Genomic DNA, 24,890 nt, shown 5'->3' on the forward strand with positions numbered 1-24,890 from the left:
TTTATACAAAATCCTGTCCATTAGTTGCTTGGGGGAGGCAGGGGAACATCCTGACTGAGCCTGGCTCATTCCTAAGGGGCCACATCCAAACCAGAAGGAATTCAGTGGGTTCAGCTTTAACATGCATGGTTCTCCAGGTCCTATCTGCTTTTATCTGAATAATGCAAGTAATCATCATCTCTCATCTGGTTTACAAGTATTGTTCCTTGCCTAGCCTAATTTCCCTGCCATCTTTGCTTTTATTCATTCTCGTTTCAACAGACACAGAGTTAACTGTGGTAATCATTCCTAAAAGCATGTTATTTCTCTGCTCAACCCCTCACTGCTTCCTCATGTTTTATAGTAAGCAATAGGAAGCTTCCTTCAACTAGCCCATTGGACCTACATAAATCAGAATTATGTTAATCTCCCTAAACTTGTTTTCTCTTTTCCCATGTGTCCACTGCATGGTAAGCACACTTACTCTTTGCTCTTTTTCAAAATTTGGTATATGTTGTTTGATGTTAAAGTTTTTTGTAGGATGTTCTTTATACCAGGACAATATTTCTTTTACATGAGTAAGACTGAATACCTTCGCTTTCTTCATTCCTATTCTCCAATGTCACCCTTCCTTTGAAGATGATCCTGTTTACCCTACACTATTGCACATTCTTTCTGTGTGCTAGCATCCTATGGGACCTGTGTCACCTTTTTTTTTTTTACCATGCTTGCTTGGTGTTATCTTACACTACCGATTCCACCACCATCATCACCTCCACCCCAAACCTGAAATGATGACTCTTTTTTTTGCCAGTCCTGGGCTTAAGCACAGGGCCTGAGCACTGACCTTGGATTTTTCTCAAGGCTGGAAATCCACCACTTGAGCCTCAGCATCACTTCCAGCTTTTTCTATGTATGTGGTACCAAGGAATCGAACCCTTGTCTTTGTGCATTCTAGGCAAGCACTCTACCACTAGGCCAAACTCCCGGCCCCGACTTTTTTTTTATTATTTTTTTTTACCAGGGTTGGGGCTTGAACTCAGGACCAGGACTCTGTCTCTGAACCTCTCCATGTTCATGGCTAGAGCTCTACAACTTGAGACACAGTGCCACTTCTGGATTGTTTTCTGTCTACATGGTATTGAGAGTTTCATGTATGCTAGGCAAGCATTCTACCACCAAGAGAAACTCCCAGATCCCGAGGATGAGTCTTTAGCCTCAATTTCACTTCATCTCTGTTTTCTTGCTAACGTAGGAAAGCAAGGGAAGATGTGATATGTTCACCAGTATGCCACAGGTTGACAATCAGAATAACTGGCATATAGCAGGCTTGACCAATAGGTGCTGAATGAGTGATTAGATGAATTGTAAGCCATTAGAGCTTGTGAAAGAATGCTGGTGATGTGACTTTTGAGAGCTGACTTGCAGAGAAAGACTCAGAGTTTATTTGGTCATAATTATAGGAGAGAACGTTGCTACTTCTTCTATAGTTTATGTGTTGACATTACATGCTCAAGAATGTTATTTGTCCAGTGATTTGAGAGAGGGGATTTCTCCAGTCAAGGACTGATCCTGATTTCTTTAACTGTGGGTTCTTTCTTTCCTCCAAGTCACCCTGTGTAACCGTTTTTTTTTTCCTGTTGGGGAATCATCAGTACCAGACTGGGGTTCACTTTTCCCTGGGAACTTCTCTAATGCTGGGCTACTCCTGAATTGTTCCCTAATGCCATGCAGTCTTGGGTGAGACAAAAAAACCTGTTTTGTCAAATTGGCCTCAAATTGATTTCCAGAGAAATTTCATTAGCTCCTTGTTGTTTCACTTCTTCGTGACTCAATTGTCCTGGAGTAAACTCTGTGCAGGCTTGGGTACATCTTGATATTAATTGTTCTTGGATACATTTATGGCTACTTGAAACTTGTTTCTTTCAGAAAAGAGGAATTGTGCCTCGATATGGTGGGAACCTGACGTCAAACCTCCTTCCTGGGAACAATGATTGCACAAGCTCAAATCATATCTCTTTTGTACCATGGTTATTGTCTATTCTGTATATGGCTGCTAAGGTCAAGGTTTATATGCTGCCTTTAAGGCAGCTGCCATTCATCTGTGCTTTTTTTCCATTGGCAGCTGCACACTGCTTATCATGATGCCAATATTTTCCCAAGTTGTTTTTCTCTAAAACTGAAGCCATCTAGCCCATTCTGTACCCTGCATTTGCAACAATGTCCAAGAGCAAAGTTACAGGCCCAGAAACATTACTGTTTGCTCCTTCCACTGTGAAAAAGCTCTGACTTAGGTTCAGAGGCCTTGATGAAGTGTACAGTATGGTCACATTTCGAAGAAATGTGTTGTGAAGGGGTGAACACCTTTGCCTTGCAAAGAAATAATCATTCCACACCTAACACACATAAACCAAACCTGCCAATGGAGTCAAGGCAAATCAGGATGATGGGACATTGGCAACAAACATCGGATTGTATAAGAACTTCATTTCTCACACTTCCCTGTCATGTCTCAGCATCATATTTTAGCCATTTTCATCCTGGGCTGGGGGAGAATTTGAACACAGAAGCTTTTATCCCATATTGGATAGAATTCTGAAATGTCCTACTGATGAAGTCTGTTCCGGTAACACGGCAGAGCAGGTTTCAGGACCAGTTAGTTGACACTTGTAACTTTCTTGAGAGATCTGACTGAGTATTTAAATTGTTCAACCTGACCAGGTGTTCAACCTGGGGCAACTACTGTCCACGCCTGCTGCACGGGTAAGAGACCATGCTAAACACAGCCATCACACATGCCTGGAATCATTCAGGGGATCTGTAAAGCCAGCTGCTACTCTTGATTGCTTAGGGGACTTGGGGGCTCTCTATTCTTTCCGTGCTCTAAACAACTGGAATGTTCTAGGACCCAGCAGCTCCTTGCAGCTTGACAGTGATCCTTGGAACTAAAACTGCAGCTCTCCCACTCATTTCTTGGAAATGAAATCTCTGATGGAGTAGGGCCTGCTTAGTTTCAGATTTACAGAACCAAAGAGTCACAGCATGGTGGCTCCTCTGCATACAGCTCCAAGCTGAAAGATGTGGTGTAAATATTCCAATGAGTCTTTGCACAGCACCTTGCAGAAGCCCCTTGGCCTGCCTCTGCCTCAGGCCTGCCATTCATTTGCCAGGCACCGGAAATCCCGCCCCATATCAGCTTTTACCTCATCCAGACCAAATTAACTCTTTGCAGTGCATCCTGGCTGCAACTCAGGCCACAGGAGAGGGGCCCTAACCCTTGCAGTCCTCCCTGTCTTGGCTAGGGAAGTTCACAGCCTTTGTTTGTTAAGCACTGTGCAGATTCTGCCTGAGGATGTCAGTGTTCCAGCACTCAGCTCTCCTGCAGTGTGTCTGGAGGCAGACTCACTCCCAGACTTGCTCCCCTTTTTCTGGGGACTGCTGGATCACTGGCTGCATTAAGCTTCTTGGCCTGTGCTTTCGAACAAGCCCTTGGATAAACACTCAGATGTTTATTCCCACCAGAGCTAAAGAATTCACGGATTCACATAGTCTTTGGAAGGACATAAGGCCTCCCCTGAGGTAGCTGGAGCTTCCTGTAAAATGAGCCATAAGCAATCAGGCCTGGCAGGAATATATGGGGCTAGTCTCTGGCAGAAAGCAGATCCCAGAGACAGTTCTCATCTGCAGGCCCTGCCACTTCCTGGCCAACTTACCTGGAGCTGATCGACTTCTTTGAACCCCCTTCTGTCTCTGGGGGAGAATTTCAAGTGGGCCTCCCTCTCCACAGTGGGGGAGGATGAAACCTGGCCCTTGGGGGTTCTTTGAGGGCAGAAATCCTGTGAATAAACTGGCAGGCAGAGAGAGACAGTGGTGTTGCCTGGAGGACAGCTGCTGGACTGCAGGCAATAGATCTGTAGTGCTTTTTAGGGTCTGAATCTTGCCATTTGTGTCTCTAGGCAGGAAAGTCATCTGGTAATCTCTGCTTTGAGTTCCCACCTTGTCTACCTCTGGAGCTGCTCTGACCAACATGCCCCTCCCAGGGCCTCACAATGCCTGTTGATTTTCTGTGCCTGCTTTCTCTCATGTTGCCTGAATCCCAGAAGGCTCTCACTGTTTTCTAGCTTACTGAATGAAGTTGCAATTGCTGTGACTTCATAGCTTTCATTTTGTCTGAAGCCTCACTGGCCTTCAGGCTCCTAAGTGTGGGTCCCTGGGCATTGGCAGAAAATTCTGCATTTGTCTACCCTGTACCAGGGTCTTGGCTTGTATACAGCTGGCTCTCTGTGTAAACGTGCAGGTGAAAAAGTAGGAAGAATTGTGGTCACACTCTTCTGTGTGACATTTGTCACTGGGAACCTCACAAGGCTGGCTAATGAGGCACACAGCCCTCTTATTGGAGGACATTCTCAGTTCACACATTTAGCCCTAGGGGGTAGACTCTGGAGCTGGCCAAAGCTCCTTGTGAGTGTTTATCTAAGGAGAGTGGGAGAGGTGGTTTCCACATCTCCAGATTTGCTGGCAGGGCCTGGGCAGGTGAAGGATTCAGAGAGTCTGTGATAGAATGGGTGCGAAGTGCATTGTTTCTTGCTCTCGATGGCGATATAGTGTGTCAGCTCAAACTTGAGCCCTGTGACTTATTGCACCTGAGAGAATGACCTTTTGACTTCTTTAGCTGGGTTAAGGGAAAATGCTAGTCCCTGCTTGTCTCTCTCTCTCTGTCTCTCTCTTACACACATATTTCAAATAATGTGTACTAAAACAATCTGTAAGTTTCGAGAGAAGTGTGATTTTGCCTCATAAAGTTGTCACAAATTGATTCTTCCATGTGTCTCTTCCAGGGTCTTAGAAGCTCTGCTTTTTAAGAGATTTTCTTCCCTTATTACACATTCATTATCATTGATAACCATGTTATTTCGAATAAAGTCAGTGACAGCTGCCTCCTTTGGTTGCAGTGGCTCTGCTCCCCCTTCCCTGCCTCATTTCTTGTTCTTTCCCCTTGGCAGAACTCCAGTAGTTCAGTGAGGAAAGTGTGATTTTTCCCATAGTCCATGCTGCCTTCAGCGCCTCCACCTTCCACCTTCCTCCACCTCCAATGGCAGCTCAGAACTCAGAGTATTGTTCATCAACAATACCCTCTCCTTTCTCTAGTGCCCCAGAGAAGCCTTCTTTCATGGAAGCCCTCCTCACCCTGCTCCCTTTTCCCAAGATTATTCAAGGCTGTTTCCTATCTCCACAGACCCATATGATACCCTCTCTGCTCATTGACAACACCTCCTTCTGCCTATCTGGGTTAGTTTCTAATAGATATCCAAGCCCAGATCAGAGCATGCAGTACCCTGATGCCCCTCCCACTGTGATGCCCCTTGTCCCTTTCAACTCCCCAGGGGGCATTGTTTGCTTTTCTGTATTTCTCCTCACCCCATACTTCTTCTCAAGCATAGCAGTTATTGTTCTGCTAGTTTCCATATTTTTCTCTCCCACCCAATCCAGAATCTTCTTTGGGAACCTGGGGTGTATGGTAAGGCCTCTCCCCAGAACAGATATACTTTCTTCTCACATAACAGGTGGCCAATAAATGACAAAGTGTGCTAGTTACTATGCTTTTATTTTGTCTATATTTTCGTGTAAGTAATTATATTTATAGTAGTGTTTTGTTTACAAGACAGCAGATAGAAAGCATTTCAGAAAGGTCAGATATGAACAATTCCCTCATGTTCCTCCCACATTTTACAGGTTATATCAAACTTTAAAAGAACAGCTTATTTCAATTATGCAATTGTGTACCACATCACAAAATATACTGAAATGAAATCATCTCCAAGTGATAACAAAGCTATTATAACAGATTTCAAGGACAGGGGATGGGGGGAAACGCCGATTTTAAATGGAAACATATGGTCATCCTTAAAGCATTGTAAAATTATTACAAGTTTACAATATCTAAAGCAAACATTCTATTTCCCAGTTAAACAATTAGCACTGATCACAAATACCAAGTACAGTCCCCTCCCCCAATCCACATTACTGTCAACAAGCCCCAGGCCACCTAGGCCTTGGGATACCTTAAACTCTTTTCTTCTCCTAAGGGTCTGCCTCAGATTTCCCTAGCGTGCAGAGTAACCCCTAGCACCTGAATTCAGGATCGCCTCAACCTCGGCATCATCATCTGAATCCCAGTCATAGTTACAAGGCCAGTCCTTGGAGCATCGATTACGAACCCTTGCTACAAAATGCATGACTTTCAGCTTGCTGGATTCCACATGTGCTCGAGGACCCCAGAAGAACTCATACTCCACCGGACTGCTGCGGGGTACAGGCTTATAAAGGAGGTATCCTCGGCGCACAAACTCTTCCGTGACGACCTTCTTGGGATCTCCGAAGATGCTGTGCTGCCGCCCAGGCTGCATCCCTAACTTCCCCAGCACTTTCCAGACCAGGGCCTCCTTGGCGCTATTGCCCATGATGAAGATGAGGGCTAATATGGACATCAAGAGACTTTTCTTAGTGCCCTGAAAATTGCTCCGGGTTACAGGGGGCTTTTGTGCTAAGGCAGTGCTGGAGGCTTCCTCGGGAGTAGTGGAGGCCTCTTCTGGAGTGCTTGGGTCTTCCTCTGGGCCGCTCACGTCGTCTTCTGGGGTGCTGGGGACCACAGAGGCAGCCATCGGGGTCTCAGAGGCCTCTGAGGCCTGGATCTTGCGATTGTTGCGATTCTCTTCCGCAGCCCTGGCGTTCCGGCGGCGCCGACTCTTTCGTCCCCGAGGCATGTTTCTCTCTCCGAACCTCAAGGCAGTGTGGGCGATAAACGCCTGTAGCTTCTGTTGAAAGCGGCGCAATCAGCCTTAAGAAGACTGCGCCACTGAGAACACAAATGTCAATAGTCTTTGTAGCAGCACCCCGCAGAGCCACAAAGCTCTGGCTCGGGCGAGCTGCCTTGTGCCTGCAGTAGCCGCGGGCACTCGCCACAGCTGCTAGCGCGCGCGCGAGAATTGGCCCCGCCTCTCCTGCCACGCACACGCCGGAACCCCAAAGAGGAAGTGGGCAGACTTCTCCACAGGGACTTCCGCTAGCCGATAGGAAAAGGAGTAGGCTTACCGATGGGGTGGGACAAAGGTGGGCCTGACAGTAGGGATTGGTGGAGGTTGGGTTATGCAAAGAAACAATGCGCCTAGTGCTTTCACATTCTGAAACCGAATCGTTTTGTATTTCGACTGTTCTCATAGTCTTCAGTCGGACACGGCCGTTCTAAGATTGGTTCGCAGGTCTTGCAAAGCAGTGGGTCTCAAATTCAATTTTACAGAAGGCCAGTGGTCAGGGTGGGGAACAGGGGGGCTCAAGGCGTACCTTGCCCAAGGCCTTCTTTCCTGTCCTGGTTTACACAGCACATTCATACAAAGAAGGGCACTTATGTGTATGTCGTTTGTGAGCCCACTGGATGATACCGTCAAGGCCTAGTTCGGGGAGGTGTGGGGGGCATTGGGATGGGGGTTCAAGGCACGGATATATATTGGTTAGTTTATTGAGCTGGGCAGTGACAGTATCAGACTTGGATTCCAGCAGTCTTCCAGGCCGCCTGAGTCTGCAGGCAGACCACCTAGGAAGCGGGAGGGGGAGGGGGAGGGGGAGGGGGAGGGGAGCGAGTCTGAAGGCTGTTGCCATGGGGATGAAGAGGCAGGCATTTTAAGCGTGATTTTTTCTAAGAACCTAATAGAAACTGGGAACAGAGAGGCAGAGGTGGAGTGCAACTTGCCTCCAGGGTTTCTAGGCTCCAGAGTACCTGCACACCACTTGATTGGAACTGCTTTATTCACAGAACATGCAAAATTAATCCCCATCTTGCTTTTGTTTGTGATTTCTTCAGCCTGAACAGTCTTCCCCTCCCTTTCCAACTATCCAGATTCCATCTGCTAGCTCACAGTCCTCTCTCTCCTCAAGCGTATCTCTTTCTCCCAAAGGGAGATGTTTACTCCCTTGAGGGAAGCCCTACAGCTATCAAGCTGTTCTTTTTTTTCTTCTTAATATTATCCCAGATTCCCAGATACTGGCTTGCTCAAATAGATTCACCTCTCTGAGGCTGTTACCAGTGGGTAGCAAAGGGAGTGAAAATCCCAGATTTTTAGTAGCCCCAACAAGAAATTAATGGGCAGGGAGACAGACACACACAGAGACAAAGAGACACAGACAGAGACACAGAAAGAGTTAAACAGAGCAGGGCGCCAGTGGGACATGCCTGTAATCTTAGCTATTCAGAAAGCTGATATTTTAAGAATTGCAGGTTTAAATCCAGCATGAGCAAGAAAGTCTGTGAGACTCTTCAATTAGCTACCAAAAGAGTGGGAAGTGGAGCTGTGGTTCAAGTGGTAGAGTACTAATCTTGAGCAAAATATCTCAGGAACACCATGCAGGCCCTGTGTTCAAGCCAAAAGGACCAGCACAAAAAGGCAGGACATGAGCTAGAAGGCCCGAGAACAAACATGGTTTTAAAAAAAATGTCAGCTTTTGGGCTGGGACTGTAGCCTACTGATAGTGTGCTCACCTAGCATGCACAAAGCTCTGGGTTCGATTCCCCAGAACTGCATATGCAGAAAAAAGCCAGAAGTGGTGGTGTGGCTCAAGGACAAAGTGCTAACTTTAAGCAAAAAATGTCCAAGGACAGTGCCCAGGCCCTGAGTTCAAGCCCCAGGACTGACAAAAAAAATCAGCTTTCTAGATTTCAGAGAATGTAGGGAGTAGTTCATAGTAATGACAGTGAGCTGATCTTATAATGATCATGACTTCACAGATATTTTTGGAAGGGATCTGCACATGCACAAGGTTGTCATCCTATAGTTCTAGGTGTACATGTGAGATGCAATCCATATGTATGAAATCTTAACTTGGAATTTGTTACACAGATGTCAGGCTTAAAGACTCACGTATTTACACTATACCAGTGATGTCCTTGTTTAGAACTAAACCAAAGAGTTTTTTTCTTACCCTTAGAGAGAAATCTTAACCACAAACTGACCACTAATTACCCCCGAAATTTTAGTGTCCCTGGCAGGTACTAGGAAAGGAATAGAACTCAAGGGTCTCCTAGGGTATGACTAACAGAGGGGGTTGGTTTAAGCATTCTTTCTCTAAAGCTAACCTGCCTCAAGGCTATTTCCTCATCTATAAAGGTAGAAGTAATTAAAATACTGGCTTCATAGGGTTGCATGAATTAAATAGTAAGTGAAAAGCCTTTGTCCCACAATAAGCACACATTTGACCCTTCAAGTATTTCAAACAGTGATCCTAGCCTTCAGAATACATAATGGGGATTTTGTTTTGCATGTATTCTTTTTTTGCCAATCCTGGGGCTTGAACTCAGGTCCTGGGCACTGTCCTGATGTTTCTCAAGGCTAGTGCTCTATTACTTGAGCCATAACCAGTTCTTGCATTTTCTATGTATGTGGTACCAAGGAGTCAAACCAGGATCTTCATGCATGCTAGGCAAGCATTCTACCACTAGGCCAAACTCTCAGCCCTTACATATGTTGTTAAGTGAATTCTTAAAAGTTGAGCAAATTCTTTTTACCATTTTGGATGAAAAGATTGAAATTCTTGCTTGAGATATCCATAGTTTGTAACCCTACTAGGGGAAGGAATCCTAGTTAGTCCAAATCCTATCCCAGAGAGTCTTTGCTATCCCCCAGGTTTTGGTGTATTTTCTGGAATAAGATATGGCTGTATTGAGCGAATGATTCTGGGATGGACTTCATGCAGAGAAAAAGAAAGAAAAAATTCAGACGAGAACATAACATATAGTTCAGTCTGTGCCCCTTATGTGCCCTTTGACCCTAATGCATTCACCTAATGTCCTTGTGGTATGATTTGTTCTGTACAAACAGGAATGTCTGCTCTCTTTCTAGCCTTGTCTGTCCAACTTGTTTTATGTCCCTGGAAGGCCAACAGCCTACACAAGAAATTCTGAATTGGAGTAGTTTTCCCTGATTTCATTATCTACCCATCCATCTTTTTATTTTCATATTTGGCATTCTGTATGCCTAAAACATTGTAAAGTCAGGCATATTCTTTGAAATTTTGTATCCATTTTGATAGTAGCTAATGAAAATGTGATATGGCCGGGGCCGGGAGTTTGGCCTAGTGGTTAAAGTGCTTGCCTAGCATGCATGAAGACCCGGGTTCGATTCCTCGGTACCACATGCATAGAAAAAAGCCAGAAGTGGTGCTGAGGCTCAAGTGGTAGAGCTCTAGCCTTGAGAAAGTCCAAGGACAGTGCTCAGGCCCTGAGCTCAAGCCCAGGACTGGCAAAAAAAAAAAGAAAAAAAAAGAAAATGTGATATGGCAAATTCATTATCTTTCCAAGTTCACTTTTGTACACAGATTTTCTTTTCTCTTTCCTTTTTTTTTTACCAGTCCTGAGGCTTGAACTCAGGACTTCTGCACTGTCCCTGAGCTTTCCCAAGGCTAGCGCTCTACCACTTGAGCCACAGCACCACTTCTGGCTTTTTCTGTGTATATGGTGCCAAAGAATTGAACTCAGGGCCTCCTGCATGCTAGGCAAGCACTCTACCACTTGGCCACACTTCCGACCCTAGGAATTTTCTTAAATACTACTGAAATGTGCAACTTAAAGCCTCAATTCCTATGCACTTCCTCCAGTGAAATAATCAGGAACAGAATTTAGGCTCCAGGGTATTGTCAGTGTTCTTAAAAAATTAACTAAATTGGGGCCAGGAGTTTGGCCTAGTGGTTAAAGTGCTTGCCTAGCATGCACGAAGGCCCGGGTTTGATTCCTTGGTACCACATACATAGAAAAAAGCTGGAAGTGGTGCTAAGGCTCAAGTGGTAGAGCTCTAACCTTGAGAAAGTCCAAGGACAGTGCTCAGGCCCTGAGCTCAAGCCCAGGACTGGCAAAAAAAAGTTTTACTAAATCATATTTATAAGACAAGACCACAAATTCTTGCTCAAAAAATAGAGTATATCTTATAGTAAAATATTATCATGTGTGGTGGAATGGAAATAACAGGAGGAAATCATAAAATCACACTTTGTGAGGTAAGAGGTCATATATATTTTTGTGTCTATGCTGGTGCTGGGACTTGAAGGCAGGCCCTTGTACTCTCCTTTGCCTTTTCACTCAAGCCTGAAACTCTACCATCTCTGTTTTCAGCTTTTGATAGGTTAAATGGAGATAAGTATCTCTCAGATCTGTCTGTAGGTAGGAGTTGGCAATCCTCAGCAGTCTCCTAAGCAGTTAGAATTCAGGCATTAGACACCAATTCCCAGCATTTAGGTTTGGGGTAAGACATATGTGATAGAAGAAGGTAAGTGATGTGTAGGGGCTTTGAGAGTTCAGTAAGAGGAGGGAAATTAAACATTGAGTGTTGCTGGCTACCATGTTATTTATCTAACCTACCTCCAATTTGGAATCTTTGCAATTGTTATTTCCCCATGAAATGATAGAGAGGTTAACTAATGTTCCTCAAGATAATAGCCCTGCTTCTGAGTTTCAGTATTTGAATGCACACCTTTAGATTTTCGAACCCTAGATTCTGCCATTAAATACAGCACAGCTGATCCATTTGAATGCACATTCAGCAATACAAGGAGGCTTAACATAGGAATCTTTGTGCTCTCACAAGAGCCAAAAAGAAGGCAATGAGGAAAAATACGGATGTGAGGGTCGTTACTTACCTTGCCAGATTTTCTATACTTAGTTCTGTCGCTTTCAAGATTTATCAAGTTCAGAATATTAATTAACCTTTCTAAGCCCAAATTTCTTCATTTGATGGTCTGAAGAATGAAAGGAAATTTGTATAGGTTGTGACAGACCTCCAGCTCTCAAAGATGTCCCTGTTCCTATCCTCAGAACCTGTGAATAGGTGACTTTATATGATCAAAGAACCTTTCAAATGTAATGAAGTTAAGATTTTGAGATGGAGACATAATCAGAACCCAACATAGTCATAGTGTGTGTGTGTGTGTGTGTGTGTGTGTGTGTGTGTGTGTGTGTGTGTGTGTGTGTGTTCATATTCTCTAACTTGAACGTGGAGGCTGTCCTTAAGCTTTTTTTGCATCAGGGTGGCATTCTACCACTTGAGCTGTAGCTCAAGTTCTGGCTTTATTTTTAGTGGTTGAAGATACGAGTCTCACAGACTTTTCCATCCAGGCTGGCTTTGAACCTTGGTCCTAACATCTCAGCTTCCTGAATAGCTAGGATTACAGGTATGAGCCTCTGTTGTACAGCTCTTAGAGTTCTTAGAAAAAGGAGATAAGTAGAGTCAATAAAAGATTTCAGGATGGAAAGAAAGAGCAGGGGAGGAGAAAAAATGATACACTACTGACTTTGAAAGCCAATGAAGGGGCTATTTAACCAAGCAATGTAGACAGCTTCTAGAAGATATAAAGGACAAGAGGACAGGTTATCTTATCCAGTCCCTAGAGTATATATATATATATATATATATATATATATATATATATGTGTGTGTGTGTGTGTGTGTATACATATATATGTATATATACACACATATATAATATATATCCATATATATATATTAAAGTTAACACCTCTAGATTAGCAAAATAATAAAATGGGTCAAAGATCATATAAACTTCAAAATCTGTGGCAGTTTGCTCCCTAACCATAAGGAAGCTAAGAGACAGGGCATATGTGCCTTGTTCATGGCACATACTTAATGAAGAAGAGCTCTGTTGCTGAAGTGAATCTGATTTTACATTTTTCAAATATTTTCAAGTAAAGTACAAAAGGACATGAATGAAACTTGAGACTAGGCTGGATATATTGAAGTGTACATGTACTGTTTCTTTTGTTCTCTGGTGTTACCTTGTGTACTAGTTTGATCTCTCCCAGATGCTGTCCCAGCTGATGGCCACTGCTTAAAACTAAGTGCTACAGGGTACTCCTTTTGTGAAACACTAATCAACTTTCTGATACCCACAAGTACTTCTGCAGGCCACTGAGCCGTCTAATTAGTTATTCCACTGAGAACAACCTTTGCACTCAATGTGATCTGATTTACTGGCCTTATCTGAACAAGTGATTCTGATCCCATGTGCTTTCTCTCATTTGTTAACTTCTCAGTACTACAATCCAATGGTGATTTTTCTGCATTGCTTTTCACTATGTGTAAGGACTTAACTTTACAACTGTAAGGCTATTGAGCCTTATGAGGAAGAGCAGATTGTATCTACTCTTATAATCATGAAACATAAGTGGTGGGATTATTTTGTGTCATGCTTGATTGAATGGGGGTGAAATGTATTTTAGTGCAAATTAATGTTAAGCAGAGGGACAAGAGCAGGGATTAATATACTAAACACCCACAAGACCAATATCTAGTTGTGTTAATTTAAATGGTGAATTCAATTTTCTTCCCATTCTTTATGCTATAGGTAGGATACATTCACCATATGTTCTGGTCACCTGATCCATTGTGTTATCCATCCTCACTGGAGTCTACTAACATAAACAATAAAATTCTTATGGCTATGAGCATATATAAAGTAATATATATTTGCTACCTATGTATATGTCCATACGCATTAGACTAAAAATGTACTGTTTATCCATATACTGTTTATCCTGTAGGTCTAGCTCACTAACATCAATTTTTAGAGAATATCTCACTTAATATCTGCAAATCTTTTCTGTTGATTTGTATTTAATATTCTTTTAGTTTTCTAGAAGTGATAGTGCTCTTTTTAGTATTCTTTATGTTTCTGTGCCTGTCCCAGATCTTGAACTCAGGGCTAGGCGGTATCCCTGAGGTTTTTTTATTTTTGTTTTTGGGTCTTTTTTGCTCAAAGCTAGCTCTATACTACTGGGACCATAGACCCACTTCCGGCGGTTTTACCACTGACACCATAGGGCCACTTCCGTCTGTTTGGCGGGCATTTCATAGCTGCAAAACACAATTCTCTAGCCGGGCGTTGGTGGCTCACCCCGAAAGTCCTAGTTAGTCAAAGACCTGAGATCTGACGATCATGGTTCCGGTTCAAAGCCAGCCCGGGCAAGAAAGTCTTGAGACTTATTTCCAGTGATCAATAAGAAAACCGGAAGTGGCTTTGTGGCTCAGGCGGTAGAGCGATAGCCTCAAGTAGTAAAGCTCAACTCAATCCCGGAGTTCAACCCCATCCTCAGATCTTAGCCTTCTGAGTAGCTAGGAAGGGTTTACAGGAGTGAGCCACCAGCACCCGGCTTCTTTATTTGTTGTTGTTCAGTACTTTTGTAATTGTTTTCTGTTTTCATATTATTGTAATTTCATCTGTTGATTTTGCTTTTTTTTTTTTTTACTATTTTTGTAAAATTTTCTCTGGACACATGAATGGTATTCTTTTTCTTTTTTGAATATTTTTTTGTAAATTTCATCTGTTGTTTTTTTGTTGTTTTGTTTTGTCTTTATTATTCTTGTAAAATTTTTTTGTCAGTTGTGGGGCTTGAACTCTTGGCCTGAGTACTGTCCTGAGCTCTTCAGCTCAGGGCAACACCCTACCCCTTGAGCCACAGTGCCACTTCCAGTTTTCTGGTGGTTAAGTGGAGATAAGAATCTCATAGACTTTAGTGCCTGGGCTGGGTTTGAACTGAGATCCTCAAATCTCAGCCTTCAGAGTATCTAGGATTACAGACATAAGCCACCACAATTGGCTATTCTTGTACATTTTATCTATGGACACATAGATGGCATTTTTCTTTTTCTTAGTATGTTTAAAAAATTCATCTGTTGTGTTTGGTTTTAGTTTTGCTTTTGTTTTAGGGTAGTTGTTTTTTTTTAGTATTTTTGTAAATTTCATCTGTGGTCATATGCATGACATTTTTCTTTCTTTTTTTCAGAGCTAAGGATTGAACTCAAGGTCTTGCACTTGCTAGGCAAGTGCTTTTCCATTGAGCTAAATCCCCCAACCCCATACATGGCATTTTCTACAATCAACATCTATGACTAGAATTAATGAGTATGACTATATGCATGTATGCATTTAGATAGACCACACATCTTTCTACTTTGCTTTATTTACAAAATTTGGATCATTGTAAAAATTATTTCAACTTTCCTCATCAACAGTGATACATACTCCTTTTGGTGTTTTTGTTTTTTGTGTTTTTTTTAGTCGGTCACGGGGCTTGAACTCTGAGCCTGGGTGCTGTCCCTGAGTCTTCAGCTCAAAGCTAATAGTCTACCACAGTGCCACTTCCAGTTTTGTAGTGGTTAACTGGAAATGAAGGTCTCACGGACTTTTGTGCCCGGGCTGACTTTGAACTGCGGTCCTCAGACCTCATCCTCCCAAGTAGCTATCATTACAGGCCTGAGCCATTAGTACCTGACTCCTTTTGGTGTTTTCTAAACATCTCTTCATGACTTTATATATTGAGGGCTATACGGGTCTTCTAAGTTATTTCTCCTTCTTCAAACAATGCTACAAAAATTACAGCCATAATTTGCTAGGATTTTCCTTAAATGAGAAATATGTATGACTGGTATTACAGCTAAATTTATTTTCATAATATTGCATGGTTGATATAAAAATCCATTTTGCATTTAGAAATGAAGTAGCATCAGCCTTTAGATGAGATATATTTTTCTGAACTAAGTTCTCCACCCTCAAAATAAATAAAATAAAACAAACTTTGTCCTTCAACTTCAAGTCTAAAACCAACATGAAACCAAGCAATGGTAGCTTATGCATATATTTCTAGCTACTCTGTAGGCTGAGATCTGATGATCACAGTACAAAGCCAAGCCCAGACAGCAAAGTTTGTGAGACTCTTCAATTAACCACCTAAAACCAGATGTTGAACCATGGTTCAAAGTGGTAGAGCAGAACAGGAGTTTGGACTAGTGTTAGAGTGCTTGCCTAACATGCACAAAGACCGGGGTTTGATTCCTTGGTACCACATACATAGAAAACCTGAAGGTGGTGTTCTGGATCAAATGGTAGAGTGCTAGACTTGAGGAAAGTTCAAGGACAGTGCTCAGGCCCTGAGTTCAAGCCTCAGGACTGGCAAAAAAAGAGTGGTAGATCATTTCAATTGTTATCAATTTTTCCATCGTGGCCTGGAGTGTGGCTTAGTGGTAGAATGCTTGCCTAGCATTCACAAAGCCCTATGTTCAATTTCTCAGTTCCACATGCACAGATAATCTATAAATGGTGTTATGGTTCAAGTAGTAGAGCACTAGCCTTGAGAAAGCTCGAGGACAGTGCAGAAGCCCTGAGTTCAAGCTCCAGGAATGAATGTTTCCATCTTTGTCAAAGTTAACACTAGAGTATTATGTAGACTATCTACATAATATATATGTACCATAAACTGTCTCCCATTTGTTTCTTATTCTTCTGACCTCATTTAAAAAAACAATTGTCCAACATTATCCTTTTTACTTGCTGTAAGAATGCATTTCCCCAAAGTCTACTGATTATCTAGGAAGAGGCGATAATGCACAGTGATTAAAGGCATGGTCTGTGAAGGGAGACTGCTGGGGATTAATTCCAGATTCCATCATACATTAGATTACATTAATGATCTCTTGTACACTTCACTATTATTATCTGTGGATAAGAATATAGAAGGATATACCTTTCAGATAACATTTTCTGTTGGTCATGGGGCTTGAACTCAGGACCTGAGTTCTGTTTCTGAGCATTTTTGCTTGAGGCTAGTATTCTAGCACATTGAGCCACAGTGCCCTTTGCAGTTTTCTCATGGTTAGTTGGAGATTAGACTCTCATGGACTGTTCTGCCCAGCTGGCATTGAACCATAATCCTCAGATCTCAGCTGCCTGAGTAGCTAGGATTACAGGGATGAGCCACTGGTGCCTAGCCAGATAACTTCTTTGAGGATCAAATTACTTAATACACATAAAGTGCTGGGAACAATGCTGGGTTTGCAGTATCTATTGAATAACTACCTTGGTGCTTTTGAGTTAATGGTTCCTAATTGTCTCTAGCTATGTCAAAATTTCAGTACCATCCTCAGGATTCTCCCTCACCATCTAAATACTTCAGCAACTTGTGTATCTTCAGTAACTTCCCCTTTTCTACCAGAACTACAGAGTAGTATCAATAATGGCTGTGTCAGACATTTTATTCATGTACCAATCCTATTTACAAAACAGCTATTATGTACTAGGCAATGGTCCACTTACTGAAGCTTTAATAGTGGGCTCATAAACCTGAGCGCCAGTAGCTTATACCTGTAATCCTAGCTACCTGATTCAGGAGGCTGAGATCTGTGGATTGAGGTTCAACACAGGAAAGTTGCTAAGACTTATCTCCAATTAACTGAAGAAAAAAAAAAACCAGGGCCGGCTATATGGCCTTTTGTATCAAGGTTTTGCTCTATTGCAAATCTCTGCTAGGAGAGCCCAAGGTTTCTACTGATTATGACAAATGAGGGAAACCATTGAGCCTAAGTTCCTTTGAGTCTGGCTTACTTCACTTAATATGATCTTTTCTAAGTCTTTCCATTTCCTAACAAATGGGGCAATGTCAAAAGGCCGTATAGTAGGATGCTAAATGAAAGGATCTCTAGGATATAGAAACAAAAGCCATATAATGAATGATTGTTGTTCTTAAGGTACTATGTTATCTCTCATCTCTTTTGCTGTCCCTTGGTTATCTCATATTGTTACAGTATCTCACTTTGTTACCTGATATATCGGATATATTTGTATTTGATTATTTGAAATTGGATAGGGAACGGGGGAAAACAAGATGAGGGGTGGGGTGGGGGGAGGGAAATGGGGACCAAGGCATGTGAAAGAGTATCAATGTATGGGAATTAATGCACCATCTATCTGGCAAATATCATGTAACCCTTCTATTAATTACAATAAAAATATATGAAAAATAAAATAAAAAAAGAACACAATGCACTCAAAAAAAAAGCCAGGGCCGGGAGCATGGCCTAGTGGTAGAGAGCTTGCCTAGCATGCACGGGGCCCTGGGTTCGAATCCTCAGTATCACGTACACAGAAAAAGCCAGAAATGGTTCTGTGGCTCAATTGGTAGAGTGTTAGCCTTGAGAAAGCCCAAGGACAGTGTCCATACCCTGAGTTCAGGCCTCAGGACTAGCAAAAAAAGCCATAAATGTAACTGTTGTTCAAGTGGTAAAGCACTAGCATCAAGCAAAAAAGCCAAAGGCAGTATGCTTTCTCCTGTGGCTGTAGATGGAATGCTAAAAGGTCACTAAGGAACCCTGGCCTGTTATTTAATGGAGAAAAGGAAGAACTTAAAGAGAGAGCCTGAGACAGAAACAAAAAGAGAAAGAGAGAATGTCTAAATACAACAGTGGTTGTAAAAGATTATTTCTATTATATCGACATTAATCGACATATTGCTAGTTATAGAAAGAAAATGTTCCTACTACCAAATAGGAATTAGGTATTTCCGGTTTTCCGTTATCTAGTGCTATTACTCCTTCTAGAATATGTAAATATTTTGTTTGCCTGGCCTCACAGCATGCAACATCTGTATATAATTATTGCCTGTGTTTTTCTTCTTTTTTATCTGTGAAGCTATAAAGTAGATGAATTAAAATGTTCCCAAGCTCCAGTATAATATTTCCAGGATGACGGGATACATTGTTTCCAAGTTTACAGATATTGGACAATTAAAATAAATTACTTTTAGTTCTTTGAGATACAAAATTAATCATTAAATTATTTTACTGTTTCAGATCCAATTTTCCCTTGAGGGATTTAGAAACAATATTTTTTTTCTAAAAGATGTTTTGTCTACTTTTGTACAAGCAAGAAGAGTCCCAAATTAGCTTCAAAGTACAAGTAAAAAATATTATGGGAAAAATGCAATACAATAAAATTTAACATTCTGTATAAAATTACTATCACTATAGAATGTAGAGTATATAGCTGGGAAGCTTATATATCAGAACCATCATTTAAATAGAATGAGGGTTTAATTCAGTATGAGGGGCTTTGGAGCTAAGGTTGTCCTCTCTACTATTGTCCTTTAAAGGAGATATATTCTCAAGAGAAAATATCTCCCTAGAAATAGCTTTAGAACCTGGAATCACTCACAGCTGAGACTTTCCATTTGTCAGGATTCTTGCAGGAAGGCACCAGAAGAATGCCAGGGTATACTATTAGTTTATACTACCTTCAAAAATAATTTTTGTGTCAGTCCTGTAGTTTCAGCTCAGGGCCTAGGTGTTCTCCCTGAGCTTTTCTTTTCTTTTTTTTCTTTTTTTATGTTTTTTTGTAATTAATAAAAGGGTTACATGATATTTGCCAGATAGAAGGTGCATTAATTCACATACATTGATACCCTTTCACATGTCTTGGTACACATTACCCTCCCCCCATTCCCCCCACTTTGTTTTCCCCCCTTCCCTATCAAATTTCAAATAACCAAATACAAATAAATTCACTATATCAGATAACAAAGTGAGATACTATAACAATATGAGATACCCAAGGGACAGCAAAGGAGATGAGAGATAACATAGTACATTAGGGACAACAATCATTAGTTAGTTATATGGCTTTTGTTTCAATATCCTGGAGGTCCTTTCAATTAGCTTCATACTATATGGCCTTATGTATCAAGGTTTTTGAGCTTTAATTTTCTCAAGGCTAGTACTCTACCATTTGAACCATAGTTCTAATTCTATCTCTCTTGGTAGTATATTGGAGATAAGAGTCTCACTGACTTTCCTGCTTGGGCTGGCTCTGAACTGTGAGTAGCTAGGATTACAGATATGAGCTACAGGTGCCAGGCTCCAAAATAGAATATAACCTATGTCTATTTTATAAGTTTTTGTTTTCAGTGTAAGTGTTTGAGTTCAGGGCCTTGTGCTTACTAGACAGGTGCTTGACTACTTGAACAACACTCCCATCCCATTTTGCTTTTATATTTCATGAAAGGCCTAGAGCTTTGTTCCTGGGCTGGCCTGCAATGTGTTTCTTCCACTTACATCTCCTGAGTAGCTAGGATTACAGGCATGGACACTGCTAACTTTTTCCAGATCTGGCCTGAAACTGTCATCCTGATGATCTTTACCTCCTATGATTATGGGCTAATTGTTGGAGTAGGGGTTGCCCTATCGGTCTTTTCTTTTTTTTGCAAGTTCTGGGCTTGAGCTCAGGGCCTGAGCACTGTCCTTGGGCTTTCTCAAGGCTAGAGCTCTACCACTTCTGGATTTTTTCTATGTATGTGGTACTGAGGAATCCTATTAGTCTTTTTCTATTTTCTTTCTTTTTTCTCTTTTTTTGCCAATCATAGGGCTTGAACTTGGGTCATGGCACTGTCCTTGAGCTTTGTCAAGACTAGCAAGCGCTCTACCACTTGAGCCACAGTGCTAATTCCAGCTTTTTCTGTATATGTGGTACCAAGGAATCAAACCCAGGTCGTCATGCATGCTAGGCAAACAATTTACCACACTCTACCACTAGGCTACACTCTCTGCAAATGTGATTTTTTGCCAGGCTTAGGGCTTGAACTCAAGGCCTGAGCTCTTTTCCTGAGCCTCTCTGTATTCAAGCATTCTACTGCTTGCACTATAGCACCACTCCTATCAATCTTTTTGGCTCAAAATGTACCATCTTTCCCCCTTTTCATTGAAAATAACAGTAAATAATTTTTAGAAAATTTGAAGCATGTACACATACAAATAAATTAAAAAATGTAGTCATACTCAATCCGTTCTCACAGAAATAGCATAAAGCATTGATAAGCACCAAATAAATGTATCAGGGGCTATAGAATATACGTAGCTACATGATATTAATTAATCCTCACCAAGTGCATATCAAAACTACAATGATCTTTTGTCTCAACTCAGTCAGAATGGTTGTCATTCAGAAAACAAAGAAAAATGCCGTTGAGGGCCAGGAGTGTGGCCTAGTGGTAGAGTGCCTGCCTAGCATGCATGAAGCCCTGGGTTTGAGTCCTTGGTACCACATACACAGAAAAAGCCGGAAGTCATGCTACAGCGTAAGAGGCAGAGAACTAGCCTTGAGAAAAAAGTGTTCAAGGACAGTACCCAGGCCCTGAGTTCAAGCCCCAGGATCAGAAAAAAGGAGAGAAAGAAGAAGAAGAAGAAGAAGAAGAAGAAGAAGAAGAAGAAGAAGAAGAAGAAGAAGAAGAAGAAGAAGAAGAAGAGGAGGAGGAGGAGGAGGAGGAGGAGGAGGAGGAGGAGGAGGAGGAGGAGGAGGGAGGAGGAGGGAGGAGAAGGAAGGAAGGAAGAAAAAAGGAAGGAAGGAAGGAAGGCAGGAAGAAAGAAAAAAAGAAGGAAGGAAGAAAGAAAAAAGGAAGGAAGGAAGGAAGGAAGAAGAAAGAAATTACAGTATCTTCTCTTTATTGTCTGGGAGGAAAAGGAGTACATGGTTACACAGTACTTAAAGGGTCCACAGTCTTAAGAGCATTCTCTGGTCATCAAAACCTGGATCAGTCTGTCAGGAGATATCGTAACCTTGGCATGTACCAAACTTCAATATACCTCAACATCTTCATTGATAAAACTGGGGCCTAAGCAATTGAACTCTTGCTTTAGGATTCATAGTTATACCTAGAAGGCTAATTCAGAGAAGTGTGATCAATAAATATTAATTTTCTCTGGATCGTAGAGTATTAGGTCCCACTATTCTAAATGATTACACTGTCCAGATATACAGAATCATCTCCATTAATTCCCAGGATATTGATCTTTAATCTACAACCTCATTCTTTCCTGTCTACCATTTGATGTTTAAAAATATTTCCATCTCACAAGATGGAAGAGTAAGAGGAGAATTCAGGCAAGCTGGTCACACAGTCTTCTCTCTTTAACAGCTACATACATGAAACTACTACCTCTCCATGTGGTGAACATTCTTCATCTTTTTTTGCCAGCCAGGACTTATTTTCAAGAGATAGATTGAAGATAAAGAAGCTGATGTTCAGTGTTGAAGAACATGCTGAAGATCACAAGGCTAGGTCAGCAGTTCAGTCAGGACTGCAAGCAGAGTTGACTTACTGCAGATTTTAGCCTTTCCCGACATGCCTACTGCCTCTGTGAGAAAAAACAAAAAAACAAAAAACTAAACAAACAGCAAACCTCGAAACATAGAAACAATAAATAACACCTGTGTTCTAAATATGAGCAAATATAATGTTTGAAAATGAGGAAGTAAAGCACATGGTCAAAAGGAAAATAGAAAAGGGACAGCAGCATGGCTAGTGAGGCCAAGTGTTGTGATCCAGTGCTTCAGATAGGCCATTCTGGACTCACCCACCAGGGGGAGCTGTGGGAAGGGTCGCTCTTTGGCTCTTCCTGCATTCAGGAACAGCTCAAGTAGCTCCTCAAGGCTCTGAATGCCTCAGGTCTCCAGCAGGTGGCGTTGCAGCCTGGATAGAAAATTTATGTGTGATATGGAAATCAAGAATGCAAAGGCCTGGTAAAAACAGCAGTGCTGGGAAGAAAACAGGTGACAATCTGGCTAGTGACTGAAACTTACAGATCTGCTGCAAAATGAAGGAAGTGTGGGAAGGAAGGGTTCCTGCAAAGCACCATGCTACAGGCACCATCCCTGGAGCATGAGACTCAGGCTGCAGCCTATGGTCCTATCTTCAGGAACACTGACCTCTCAAAGAGGAAGTTGGGATGAGATGGAGATGGATGAAATGTTGGTTGTTATGGTGATTCATGCAGAGTCCTCCCAGGGTCAAAGCTACCTTCTTTGCTTCTCCTGAAGCCTGTGGTGACCTGTGGAAGGAAAACAATGGGTGTGACAGCAGCATGGCCAGCCAGCAGTATCTCTAGAGTAGCCAGAGTAGCAGTATCTCTACCCCTGCTTAGAGCTCCCAGACCCCAATACTTAGAGGGTGCCTTTAGTTCTCATCAAACGGATGATGGCTTTGAGATGGATCTTGATCTTTTCCTGGAAAGTTGGATGAGCCAGCTCCAAGAAAAAAAAAAGAACTCGGTGAAGATGAGGTATAAGTACCTGTGGCCCAAACGTGGCAAAGTTCTGTGTTCCATTATGGGCATCAATGCCCTCCACCTGGGGAAACAGTGTTGATTCTGATCAGTTCAGGTGAGAAGATGGATTATTACTAGCCAGGGTTGTAGATGAAAGGAGAATCTGCTAGATCTGCAGCTGGCCCCTCTGCCTCTGGGCCTCCCACGGGTGAGCCAGGACCACTCCCTCCAGTGTGACCAGCCTCTCTTTTGCTGCTCTTCCACTGTCTCCCCACAAAGTTCAGTACTCCAATCTGGAACACTCTGGACTGGAGTCTTGCCTATCCTCAAATGCATTCAGCAAATCAGCATTGGTTCCTTCAGGCAGATCAGACTTATGAGGCCTCTGCTGAATCTGGATTCCGACATTAGGTTATATCCCAGTATATATACAGCTTCTCCTCAAAGTTCAGACTAATAGGTCTTTAAAAACTATCCCTAAATAACTGAGCAAAGGGATAATGAGCGTTTACTTTTCAAAATGAGGCTGTTGAATGTTATCTTGCACATCCTCCAATCTTTACTAAGACAATGCCAGAGGATCTCAATGTCTTTGGAAATGCTCTTTTTACCTGATGTCTTTTCCTTCTAGTACAAAGAGGAAGTGCTAGGACACTTGGTTCTCTTATTCTGAGCATTGGAAGCCTTGGCTGATTAAATGTTTATTTCCTTAGGTGGTCCCAGAGATATTTGGCAGGCTACTTCTGACTTCTAGCTTCTCCAGAAATTACTGTTCCTATTTCTTGCATAAGCTAGAGTGAGGACAGTTAAAGAACCATCTTTATGGCTGGGCAGTGGTTGCTTATGCCTCTAATCCTAGCTACTCAGGAAGCTGAGATGTGAGGGTCATGGTTCAAAGCTAGCCCACGCAGAAATGTCTATGACACTTTTAACCACAGTTAAAAAGCCAGAAGTGGAGCTATAGCTCAAGTGGCGGAGCCTGAATTCTCAGTATAAAAACTCAGGGACAGCCCTCAGATCCTGAGTTTAAGCACTAGGACTAGAAAAAAATAATCATGGCTATAAGACATCAGGAAAGAAGGTACAGGATGGATTACTATGCCTTTGGTATTTGTATAGCCTAAAGAGATTTATGGAAGAAAGGGCAGTGTGGATATCCTTATGTAAAGTTATTCTTGTTGAGGAGAGAGCTGTTCTTTTGGGGGGTGAGTTTGCTGCTGTGCTGAGGGGAATAAAGATTGCTAGCTGAAAGCAGGACCCATTTTGTTTAGAGTTTTAAATTTCTAAGCAGGACTTGGCCAAGAATTCCTTGGGGCCTGCTTGAACATGACTGCCTGTCTTGGACTGATGTCCAGGTGTCACAGCCTCAGGGAATCTCACTAAGCCACTTTTTCTGGAACTGAGCTGTGACCATCTACCTTTTCTCTTAGTCCAGGTGAAAACCCCTGGGCACTGAGATTACTTTGGTGGCATCGCATGCTTTTCAATCCAAGACACAGTGAGTGTTACAAAAGCTGCAAACATAAGAGCAGGGATATGAGCTTGCAAAGGGTATGATGACTTTGGGCTGGTGATGGGAGGGTCATTCAAATGCGGGTTCTTCTTCAGTAGGGTTATGTTTTGATAATTTAGGAGAATATGTGTAGAGAATTCAGACTCCTTGGTACAGATCAAAACCAGGCCAAGTCAGAGGTGGCTCTGGGCTCTTCTGTACCTTTAAGCTCATAGATCATTAAGAGCTTGTATCAAGTTATTGCTTCTCCCAACATGCCGTCCATCTTGAGATCTCACTGGGGAGGGGAAATAAGACAATGGGCACTTTGGGGACTTTCTAAGGAGACCCCTTTCCTCCTAGTTCTTTTGCTAGTCCTGTAACTCTGGGCCTTATCCTCTCGCTCAGCCTTTTTTTCTTAAAGGCACTTTACCACTTGAGCCATACCTCAATTTCTGGCTTTGGTTTGTTAATTAGAGATATGAATTTCATGAACTATT

At 42.1% G+C, this 24,890-nt stretch overlaps 1 protein-coding gene across 1 annotated transcript; it reads right to left on the reverse strand.

Annotated features, from left to right (window-relative positions):
- Nucleotides 1–5,565: 5,565 nt before the first annotated feature.
- Mageh1 (MAGE family member H1) lies at nt 5,566–6,962 on the reverse strand. Its single transcript, XM_090326382.1, has one exon. It carries the CDS (start codon nt 6,741–6,743, stop codon nt 6,084–6,086), a length of 660 nt encoding a protein of 219 aa, XP_090182508.1. The 5' UTR covers nt 6,744–6,962; the 3' UTR covers nt 5,566–6,083.
- Between the last annotated feature and the right edge of the window lie 17,928 nt (nt 6,963–24,890).

Source organism: Megascapheus bottae, chromosome X, assembly GCF_031878675.1.
Source record: "Megascapheus bottae isolate mThoBot1 chromosome X, mThoBot2.hap1, whole genome shotgun sequence".
Lineage (NCBI taxonomy): Eukaryota > Metazoa > Chordata > Mammalia > Rodentia > Geomyidae > Megascapheus > Megascapheus bottae.